This window comes from Schistocerca piceifrons, chromosome 9 (genome assembly GCF_021461385.2).
Source record: "Schistocerca piceifrons isolate TAMUIC-IGC-003096 chromosome 9, iqSchPice1.1, whole genome shotgun sequence".
NCBI classification, from domain to species: Eukaryota; Metazoa; Arthropoda; class Insecta; order Orthoptera; family Acrididae; genus Schistocerca; species Schistocerca piceifrons.
In genome coordinates, this window is record NC_060146.1 from 210,728,530 (window position 1) to 210,740,911 (window position 12,382).

The 12,382-nt window shown below is 40.9% G+C and overlaps 1 protein-coding gene across 2 annotated transcripts in view; it reads left to right on the plus strand.

Moving 5' to 3' along the window:
- The window catches only part of LOC124717145 (endoribonuclease Dicer-like), a 309,406-nt gene that overhangs the window by 51,131 nt on the left and 245,893 nt on the right, over nt 1–12,382 (plus strand). For both annotated transcript variants that reach the window (XM_047243898.1, XM_047243897.1), the window contains one exon: nt 8,533–8,704. In XM_047243898.1, coding sequence (XP_047099854.1) covers nt 8,533–8,704 — 172 coding nt within the window. The remainder of the gene's footprint in view (nt 1–8,532; nt 8,705–12,382) is intronic.

Consider the following 12,382-nt stretch of genomic DNA (forward strand, 5'->3'; position numbering starts at 1 on the left):
TGTCTCATTCGCTAGAGACTGGACGCTTAACTTTGCTGCAACCAACAGCCTTCACATATGACCAGAATTTCTTCCAGTTTTGTGACAAGACCTTTCGGTAACAATCTGCTACGGTAGTCATTTGAAGACTTCATGCATTGCCCCTTTGACGGCCAAAAATGATTCATTCAATATCTCTCTATCTATAGCTCTTTTCTTTGTTTCACACCTATTATGCAGTCATCTCTGTTTCTTAAGAAGTTTCTTTAGAGTGTCTGTATACCATGAATGGTCTCTCTCATCATGAACTGTTCTACTAGGTACATATCTAACCAGAGCATGGTCAATCAATCTTTGAAAATCGAGCAATAGTTTCTGTACATGCTTCCATCCTGAACTAAAAGTTTCAGGTTCCTCTCTGAGATGTGACACTTTATGATCCTTTATCTAGTTTGCTGAATATATGAATCTTTCTAATTATTTTGGTTGTAAAAACACTCCTGCAAAACTTGCAGAACTAGCGCTCCTGTAAGGAAGGATTTTCCGGAGACATGGCTTTGCCATGGAAAATGTCCCGAGTTCGAGTCTTGGTCCGGCACACAGGTTTAATCTGCCAGGAAGATTCATATTTCATTTTGGTTGTACCCTGGTAATCATTGTTGCTAAAACCTTCCTTATGGTCACTGACACCAGTTTTAACGTAGAAATCCTCAAAGAAGTCAGGTATATTTTTTTTAGTTTAGATATAACCTATTTTCATAATGAGTGGGGTTCCAAACCATCTGTTCTAGATAGTTTTCAGAGAAGTCATTTAGTAAAGTCTCACAGGATATCTTGTCCCACCTACACCAAAAAAACTGTAACTATCCCAATTGATTCTGGATGATTAAAACCTCCTTCATTGATTACAGTATGATTAGGGAACCTGCATAGTATCCAACTGTTTTCTCCAAAGTTGGAATGGTGGTAAATAGAAGATCCAGTATAATTTTGTGCAAACAGTCTCATATGCAGCTTCAGTTTCTATCTCAGTGTATTTGAGTCTCCTGTCTTCTGTGACAAATACACCACTTTCATTTCCCATTAGGCTAGCCTTTCGATATACGCTCATTTCTGGCAGTTTTGGGGTTTAACCAGCTTTCCTAGTATTATGTGATTTTTAGGACTGCTTCAAACTCTGGCACTTTGTTGTGAATACAGGGTGTTTCAATAAGAATATGTGTGTTTCGAATGCATATATTTATTGAACTTTAAGACATATGAATATCAAACCTTACACCCAAATATGCTTGTGTCTGTATATGTGTGGATGGATATGTGTGTGTGTGCGAGTGTATACCCGTCCTTTTTTCCCCCGAAGGTAAGTCTTTCCGCTCCCAGGATTGGAATGACTCCTTGCCCTCTCCCTTAAAACCCACATCCTTTTGTCTTTCCCTCTCCTTCCCTCTTTCCTGATGAGGCAACAGTTTGTTGCGAAAGCTTGAATTTTGTGTGTATGTTTGTGTTTGTTTGTGTGTCTGTCGACCTGCCAGCACTTTCATTTGGTAAGTCACATCATCTTTGTTTTTAGATATAATAAACCTTACACCCATATTTACGAACCTCTCAAGTTCAGTTTACAGATGTTCAATATGTCTTCTGTCAGTGGCACGAACATTATGACATCAATACTCAAATTCCTCCCATACTCAGGCAAACATGTCCTTTGTCACTGATGTTATAGCAGTACGGATCCGGTTCTTAAACTCTTCCAGGTTCTGTGGGGTGGTGGTACATTAACATTCTTTAATGAAACCCTACAGGAAGAAGTCGGAGGGTGTGAAATCCGGTGACCGTGGAGCCCATCTGAGACATGCTAAGTCATCAGTTCCTTGATGACCAATCGAACAGTTCGGTAGAGTTTCATTCAGATATTCATGCACTTGGTGACTCTAGTGAGGGGGTGTCCCGTGTTGTTGAAAAATGAAGTTGTGTTTGTGCAGCCTCGGAAACAACCAGTTTTGTGACATAGCGAGGTACTGCTGACCGTTAACCGTGTTTCCATCAAAGAAGAATGGGCCGTAAACATATGATGTGGATATTGCACAAAACGCATTGACTTTTGGTGAATCTCGTACATGTTCAGTGATTGCATATGGGTTCTGTAGGCCCCAAATTCGAACAATTGTGTTTGTTTACCTGACCACTGACATGGAAAGTCACTTCTTCACTGAACACGATGCATTGTGCGAAAGTGTTGTCATTGTCAATAGCATCAAGAATCTCTTTCCGAAATGCCACACCTTTGTGTTTGTCATCAGGATGCAGAGCTTGTAACAGCTGTAACTTGTACGGCTGTGTAACCAACTGGCGTCTCAAAACATGCCAAATTGTTGTTCTAGGCAGTTGTAACTTCCGACTGGCATTACAAATTGATTTTGAAGGACTGTGTTGGAAAGCAGTTTGAATTTGTGCAACATTTTCTACAGGAACACTAGGGCAGCCAGGACTCTTTCCTTTACGTACACATCCTGTATATACAGACTGTCGATACCATCTGCACATGTTCCATCCATTCGGAGGATCAATTTAGTACCTCAACCTGAAACGTCTTTGCACTGTAATCACAGAATTGCACTTCGCTAACCCGAGAACACAAAATGTTTTCTGCTGTGGAGTAGCCATTTTAAACATATGATGGTTACCAAGCAAAACAGAAGACAACTGACATCTAGTGGCTCTTAATATAAACTAGACTATGTATTTGTTTCTCCAGTAGCCGAGCCGAGGTGCAGCGATCGATAGTTTGGACAGAATAATACTTTGTAATAAGTATATTCTTTTTGAAACACCCTGTACTTCAGCAATTATCCACTAGGACTCGCGTGTGAGGGGCATTTCTTAGGATGTTACAGTGTTACTTCTGCGTCTCCTACAGCTATCGTTATCTGGACCAGATACTGTGTCACTTAATCTGATACGTCCTTGTATGCACTGCACACACAGTCAGCTACCTAAGAAGCGGCCTCTGATATTTAGTGCACACTTGGCCCATTTAAGGGGACCCTACAGTTCCCAATTCTATGATACAAGTCTAGGAAGTCACAATCTAGCTTGTCACAAAGACTCTGCAGTCTCTAGTTTACACCTTCAACTCAACTTAGAACCAGGGAGCCAAGGGTAGTTTGGGGACGGCACTGTAAATTGTGAATTTTGTTGGAACTAAATAAGCAAGGCTGATATTCTCAAACTCTTCTGCCAGTTGCTGGATGGATCCAAGTATGACCTTGGAGCCCAGATGACAGACATCATTTGTTACAACATGTGCCACATGGTTCAGTTGGTTGCATCCTGTTGCCTCAGTGGTTGCGGGAATAGCCTCTATATCATATTTGTATTATTATTCGCCAGACGTGTGAACTGCCTGTCCATCATTCTTGCCTGCGAACAATAAGGTCAAAAGTAGGATGATGTAAGTAGTATTGAAAGTTATAGCTAAGGTGTATGACCATTTATAATGATTCTTATTATGATCGTAAAAAGCTGGCAGGTCATGGGCCGTGTGAGAGTATTAATATAGGCCAGACAGGAAGGGATTTTAAAACAAGATTCAGGTAGCACAGATATGCACGTTGTGGGCTGTCATTTGAGAGAAAATGGCCACCAATTTTGTCCTGTTGAGAGTAGTTTAAAAATTCTGCATTTGGGACCAAAAGGCAGGCATTTGGACATATTATAAGACCATTCTCATTTTCGTACTAACCCAGATAAAGTAATCAGTGAACAAGTAACAAATAATATACAATAGTGTTTTAGCATTTTTGATGGGCTGCTAGCTTAATTTCTCTTTTACATTTTTCCTAGTACATCTGGACTACCTTCCATTTTATTTGTGACATATGCATAGTTTCAGATGAAACAAGCTACATAAAGCAAATAGTAGTACCAGAATGCCTATTAATCTAAACTTGACTGATTAAAAACCCTAAAACCATTCTTAAAACAATGAAAAACAATTTGAAATTAATATCTAGCCAAGATAATTTTAAACCCAGAAAAACATACCAGTTGAAGATTTAACACGTTTTCCAATAAAACATAATAATTGTGTTACAACAGATTAAGGTATATATTTGGATCCCAACAGTTCAAAATTTGCTTAAGGTGAAGGCAGCAAGCTAATGAATACGGATTCAGAATTATCCTAAGTGTAAAATTAACTTGAACAGGAACATTAAGCTCTGCAACCACGGTTAGAGGAAACAGCGTGAAAGACAGGCAGCAGTAAGAGGTGCCGAGTGTATGCACTTCGAATGACGTAAACTGCTGACTAAGCAAGCCAATGGGGCAAGAGTAAATAAGACCCGATCGTAGGTAACACGTACCAACAATGCAGTACAAGAGATAATTAACAACAATTCCCTGTACTCTTACCAAAAACCGTGAGAACTCAACTACTTTTCAACAAATGAACCAAAAGATTTAAGAAACAAGCTACAAATATTTAAAAAATAATAATTTCAGTAATAAGGTAGTAATACTAGAAAACTTTTCTTTTCTAGTAAACCATTAAAACAGACTCAAGGACACTAGCATGACATTCAAAGCTCACCAGTACACACATTAGTCCATAGTGGTTTGGAGCAAACAGTTGCATCCTGGAACAGACTAAAATTTACCTGAGCCACTTAAGTAGAACAGATGCACTACATAATTTTTTAGACTGCATGGGCCTTTAACATTAGCTTCAAAGAAACCAAATTATAAATAGATCAATAAAACAGCAAAACACTCACCCGTTCTGACATGAACAATTAATCATCCATGGTAACAGGTAATATTAAACATTTCACTGTACCTCCAATTGAAAATTACATGACCAGTCATTTACTTTAAAAATCAGAAGAATTTAGAGGAGGTGGACAAGAAGAGGTAATGCAGATACTAATGCACACTGCCAACATTCAAAATAAGCTTTCTTCTGGAACACAGCACTTTATTCACTGGCTAAAGGTTCACGAGCACCGTGGATACATAAGATTAACACACACAAGAAATTATGACGACGTAGTGGCCAATGAATCGGTTTAAAATGTCTACCATATCGTGCAGTCACATTGCCTTTTGAATACCATGGAGACTCGGACATCTATACCCAACAAACAGAAGGAAGACGAAATTGACTGTGAACACTGCCCTGACAGTGTGGAGCCCTTTTGATAAATCGCAGCAAAAGCCGCATCGGTACTCAATTGGGATAACATGACCCCCAATATTGGGTGGCCCACCAGCACCTAACACCATGGCGAAGACACCCCACAAGAAATTCATCACAGTTATGTTCCTCAGCTCATACTGGCCACCAAAACCAGCAACCACATTCGGAGCCATCACACCGGAGGGTGCTGTGCCCCAACGGCACCATGCGAGTCAAAGATCATATGAATTGTGTGAGAGCCGCCGTGGCTCAGATTTTATAGCACTCCATCTTCAGGCCACAAGTTTCCCATCAGGACCATATGACCGCCATGTCATCCTCAGCTGAGTATGCGGATAGGAGGGGTGTGTGGTCAGCACACTGCTCTCCCGGTCGTTACGATGGTTTTCTTTGACCGGAGTCACTACTATTCGGTCGAGTAGCTCCTCAATTGGTATCACGAGGCTGAGTGCACCCCGAAAAATGGCAACAGCACATGGCGGCTTGGATCATCATCCATTCAAGTGCCGGCCATGCCCGACAACGCTTAACATCGATGATCTGACGGGAACCAGTGTATCCACTGCACCGAGGCCATTGCCTCAGATTTTATGCATAGGTTTTGTCTTTTTACTTAAACTTTTATGTTTTACCATTTGTATTAATTATGTTTTACTTTGCCCTTTATGTTGCCATGAAGTACACACAACTTTAAATTTGTTTAATTATCCATTCTTATTGTAAAATAAATTTTATAAAAAAAATAATGGCTTATATCGGGTCTGCAGTGCCACCACTCATACACCATTTAACATAGGCGAGTCTACTTATGTGGTGTTGAGAACCTCTACATTCATTTGTCTGCTAGTTTTCTATATGTCAAATCAACAGTGTAGGCAGAGAAAGATTTCTACTTACCATAAAGAAGACTTGTCAAGTCATAGACAGGCACAATTAAGACACTGACATAAAGCTTTCTGCTACAGCCTTCACCAGTAAAAAAAAAAAAAAAAAAAAAAAAAAAAAGAGCACGCGCGCAACTGCCACCTCCAACATCTTGGGCTGGAATGCAACATCCCGTTTGATGCAAGCAGCAATCTGGAGAGGGTAGGGAAGGGGAAGGGATAGTAGTGTATGGGTGGGAAGGAGACGAATGCCATCTGGTGGAGTGTGCTGTGACCAGACTGCCAACAGGCACAGAGTCATGAGGTTATGGGGCAGAAAGGTGGGGGAGGGAAAGGGAGCAAGAATGATTGGATTGGGGAAAGACGGGCAGATGAATTGGCAGAGGGCTGCAAATAAACGGGGTTGGAGATGAGAATGGAGAGGAGATGACGGAACAGAGGAGTTGGAAACCATTTGGTGGAGGTTGTGGGGACAATATTTTACCGTAGGTTGAGGCCGGGATATTTATGAGGGTGAGTAATGTGTTGTAAGGATAACTGCCATCTTTGCAGTTCAGAAAACCTGGTGGTGGAGGGAAGTATCCAGATGGCTCGGGTGTTGAAGCAGTCATTGAAATCAAGTGTGTTATGTTCAGCTGCATGATATGCCACAATGTGGTCTGCTATGCTCTTGACCAAAGTCTGTCTGTGGCTGTTCATTTTGATGTGCAGCTGGTTGGTAGTCATACTGTATAAAAAGCCTCTGCAGTGATTGTAGCAGAGCTGGTAAATGATACGGCTGCTTTCGCAGGTGGCCTGGACCTGATGGGGCAGGATAAACCTGTGATGGGACTGGAATAAGAAGTGCTGGGTGGGTGGATTGGACAGGTTGTGCACCTGGGTCTTTCACAGAGAAATGATCCTTGTGGCAAGGGGTTGGGATCGGGAGTAGCATACAGGTGGACTAAGATGTTGTGGAGGATGTGTGGGCAATGGAAGACCACAAAGGAGGGGTGGGAAATGTCTCAGATAGTATGTTGCTCACTTTAGGGCATGATGATAGGTTATTGAAGACCTGGCAAAGGATGTGGTTCAGTTGTTTCAGTTCAGAGTGGTACTGGGTGATGAAGGAGACACTCCTTTATGGCTGGTTCTTGGGGGTGGTGGAGGCATTGGGAGTGTGAGGGGAAATGGCACGGGAGATCTGATTGCAGACTAGGTCTGATGGAAATTACTCTTACAACAAATTCTTCACTTGTAATTATCCCAGCCTCAACCTACAGTAAAATAATGGGCATTTCCACCCCTTCTGCCCTATCATCCCCTCCCCATTCTCATCTCTCACTTTGTTTATTTGCAGCTCTCTGCCAATGCATCTCCCCATCTTTCCCCACTCCTCTCCTTTTCTGCTCCTTTCTTTTCCCACCTCCTTGCCCCCCAACCTCCTGACGCTGTGCCTTTTGGCAGTCTGGTCACTGCACACACTACCAGTCAGTGTTTGTCTCTCTCCCCATCCATACACTACTATCCCTTCCCCTTCTCCTTCCCCATCCTTTCCAGATTACTGCTTGCATCCCACGTGATGTTTTATTCCAGCCCAAGATGTCGCAGTTGGCGGTCGTTTGTGCGTGAAGTGTGTGTGTGTGTGTGTGTGTTTTACTGATGGAGGCTGTGGCTGAAAGTGTATATGAGTATCTTTTTAATTGTGGCTGTCTGCAACTGGACGTGTATTCTTTGCAGTATGTAGGTTTCTGTCTTTTCCTACATTGTTGATACTCCTACCCGGAGTTTCCATTGTTTGATATATGCCAAATCACCATTTTTGCCCTTTTATCGATATAGTGACTTCTTGAAGTCGAAAGACTTCTTTGTCACTTGATGTACTCGAAGTGCATTGTGATATCTATTTCTGTAAAAAATATGTATGTATTTTGGTTTCAATTCATTGTGCCTGTATAAATAAGTTGCTGCATGTGTTCACATTTGATATGTAAAAATGTGTTATTAATGTAGCAGGTCATCTGATGATGGGCCACACCTGAAATAGTTATGAAAATAAAGAAGTTCCATTAACATTTATTTGGTGACTGCTAATTGTGACATGTCAACTTATTTAGGGATTACAGCTCACAGAAAGGTGTACTGGTAATCCCTTTTCAGAACTTGTGGAATTAAAAACAGTCTTTAATCACAGAATTTTCCCTTTTTTTTTTACAACTGGTTTCAGTCTGTTAGATCATTATCAGATGCGTCTATCTTTCTAAACTTTGCGGACTTTGCTCAGTTTGTGAAGATAGTAGGGAAGTGAATGACTAGCGATGGTCTACGAACTGTACGTTGGATTATGTAATATGAATGTAGATATAGATTTAAAAAACTGTTTAATGACAGCAGTGTAATTCTATAAAACAATGAAGATCACGAATAAACTTTTTTCCCCTACATCAGTTATTTGAAGATGTGGCTAACAGTGACTACGTTTTCTTTGTACAGTGACCCAGACAGGAAAGTTGCTGTATTTGCTGCCAATACTGTGGCCTTGGTGGGACAACAGGCAGAGTATATACGACGTCACACGGATCTGTCTGTAGGAATCTATACTGGTCTTCAAAATGTTGATTTCTGGAAACCGGACAGGTGGCAGAAGGAATTTGCAACTCATGAGGTATGCCCTCATATTACATTTTAATATCTATTTCTGTAAAAATATGTATGAATTTTGGTTTCAAATGATTTATGTATGTACCATTTTTATGCTAAACAATCACAACTGCATTTTTTAAACAAATTTTGTTATTAAATGAAACTTTATACTTTAATCTGCTCTTCAATTTAGTGTCTAGATTTTCATAAAGCATTTGACCCAGTGCCAACTGTTAGCAAAGGTCTCAGCTTACGGAAAAGCTTGCCAGATATGTGAGTGGCTCAGAACTCCTCAAATAACAGAACCCAATACGTTACCCTCAACGGCGAGTGTTTGTCAGAGACGAGGATATTGTCAGCAGTGCCTTAGGGAAGTGAGACAGGACCGCAGCTATTTTCTGTATACATACTGTATTTACTCGAATCTAAGCCGCACTTTTTTCCGGTTTTTGTAATCCAAAAAACCGCCTGAGGCTTAGAATCAAGTGCAAAGTAAGCGGAAGTTGTGAAAAATGGTGGTAGGTGCCGCCACAACTAACTTCTGCCATCGAATATATGTAGTGCTGCACACGCATGCTTTGCAGGCACAAAGATAAATACTGGCGCTAAAACCCCTGCATCAGTAAATAAATTAAAAAAAAAAAAAAAAGCTGGAAGACGAGCTTTTTTTCTCTGCCCCGAGTTTCGACCACTGCATTTTCATACATTATCCAACAAAGTAAATACAAATTCCGTATTGTTCATCTTCAAATGTAGCAGTATTTAAATGTACTATGAAAATCCGACTGACAACTCTACGTTCTGAATTTTTTCCTATCTGTGAGAAGAGATGGTTGCTAACAGGAACTTTTATGAATTGTGAACCACATGCAGTGTTCTCTTCACCATAAGAATAATACGAATATGAACGTTTTGCCATGTATTCTTTTCGTGTTTGCTGCTATCTCATTTAAATCCTGTCTGCCTAATAAACTACAAAACTAGAGTGAGACAACAGCAAACACGGAAGAATATGCATATCGTGTCATGTTTATATTCGTATTATTCTTATACCTAATAGTGATACAGTCAGAAATGAAGCACGGCAATTGACTAGATTTTTAAATCTATGATGACTCTAATTTCTGTGCAGAATGTAATGTACTAAAGAGGTGTCTGCAAAGATTTTCAAATGGAGAAAAATTTTCGCTAAACTCTCATTCAGAACATCTTCTATCATAAGCAGTCTATTATTTGGTTCTTGTTGATCGTTATCAAAGAAAGCAGCAGTGTAAGTAACAACAAATAGCAGTCTCTTGCCATTGTTTCTCTAATGAGACGATTCCTCTTTTTTTTTAGCGGCAGTAGCGCACACAAAAGCGAGCCATGCTGCGAGCGGCGACAGGTCGTAAACACTCATTATCAGAATGCGACAAACAATGCATGACACAGTACAGTAATGCATTTTCAGCTTAGAGTGACGTAAACACCTATAACAAAGAGAACGGCACTTATCAGATTAAAGAAAAATAAGCAATTGATTCAAACCAGACGAAGCACGTGACAAAGGAAGGGTACCCGTGTAAATACGGTTGGAGCGCCTGACACATAGCAATGGCTGCTTGTTAAAACTTAACTGTTAAGCTTACGACTCGAACCAAACTAGTGTGGCTTTATCGTCATTCATTCGACCTAAATTGTGTCTCATATTACAATGGACCAACTTCGTTTCGATTTGGAGGTGCGGCCTAAAACTTTTCTCTCCCCTTGAATTTCAAGTCTCAAATTTCAGGTGCGGCTTAGATTCAGGAAAATTTCTTTTCCTTGATTTCGAGTCTCTTTTTTCAGGTGCGGCTTAGATTCCAGTGTAGCTCAGATTCGGGTAAATACGGTAAATGATCCGGCTGTTACAATCCCCTCAGCTCAGGGATTGAAATCTGTTAGAATGTCAGGGAGATACGGTTAGGGAGAGAGGGGTAACTCGTGCCGAAGCATGCAGAGAAATACCGGCGAGTGTGTCACCGACTTTACTGCATCACAGGTACACGGCAGGCCTTCCGCTGATAACGTTGACGGTGCCGCGTGGCTCACGTGTGTGTGGGTCGGTGCCAGTACCGGTGCTGGAATCTGCTACTTTGGCATCTGGCTGCCCGGCCTTCTACTCACGCAGTGGCTAAGTGACTGCTGTGCAGTCTGGCTGCGCCAGTAGCCCGGGACGTGTCTGGCTGTTCCCTCGAGCTCAACTTGTGGACCCCGTGTAGAGCGTGGAGGGAAACAGCCGAACACCGTCATTGTAGTGAGCCAAATGGAACAGGAAAGGAAATGGCCCGTAATGGTGCGATGTCCTTCCACCACACACCGCACAGTACCTTGTGGAGTATGTGTGTAGACTTACCAGTATTAATATATCTAAAACCAAGGAAGCTGTAACTTACCAAACGAAAGCGTTAGTATGTTGATAGAGACAATAAAAAACACACACACAAATTTCAAGCTTTCGCAACCCAAGGTTGCTTCGTCAGGAAAGAGGGTAGGAGAGGGAAAGACGAAAGGATGTGTGTTTTAAGGGAGAGGGTAAGGAGTCATTCCAATCCCGGGAGTGGAAAGACATACCTTAGGGGGAAAAAAGGACACACACACACACACACACACAGCCATCCGCACATATGCACACACATGCAAGTCTTTACACTCCCGGGATTGGAATGACTCCTTACCCTCTCCCTTAAAACCCACATCCTTTCGTCTTTCCCTCTCCTTCCCTCTTTCCTGATGAAGCAACCTTGGGTTGAGAAAGCTTGAAATTTGTGTGTGTGTTTTTTATTGTCTCTATCAACATATCAACGCTTTCGTTTGGTAAGTTACAGCTTCTTTGGTTTTAGATATTTTTTTCCCACGTAGAATGTTTCCCTCTATTATATTCTTACCAGTACTAAGGCATTTATAATGATAACCAGCTTTGAATCCATTTCCCATAAAAATATGCTGTCTAATTAGCCAAGCACTGGCAGAGTACCGCTTTGAAATCGTTGTCATCATCATCATCATCATCATCATCATCGTTATGGTTGTGTGAGATATTTAGGCAATCAGCCAATGAGTAGTAGTCACGGAGCTTTTAATTATGACTGTGGAAGGTGAGGGGGGAGGTTGTGAAAGGGCTGCATAATTCTTTTTTTTTTTTTCTGCAACTCATTGAAATCCACGTGCCACAATACTGTATCAGGGCCGCGTGAGGAGCCAAAATAAATTGGCACAGCACAGTGAAAAAGTGGAGTACATTCTGAGACAAAAAAGACACCACAAAGGAGTTATCAGAATGGGACGCAAATTGGAATTAGTGATGTACACATATACACAAACAAATGATTAAAATTTCTAAAGAATTGGATTATCTATTTAAGAGAAAGAGCTGTGCAAATTGAGCAGTTGAATAATGCATTGAGAGGTGTGCTTGTGAGAATTTGTGTGCATTTTTCCTTTTCTGAAGAATGATTTGGCTGGAAACTTGTATGTAACAGTCTTTTTGTCATGCCTGTCTGGAACTCAATTTGTCATCTTTACGGAGAGTAGCAATCTCTCCTTTTCATAATAATGTTGATATTGCAATCTGTGATTTCCGTTATTTAATTTACAGTCTCTGAAACTCAATCACCATTTCTTAACTGTCAAAAAGTAATATATTTTCCAATACAAAAGAAACTACAAAATTCATAATGAT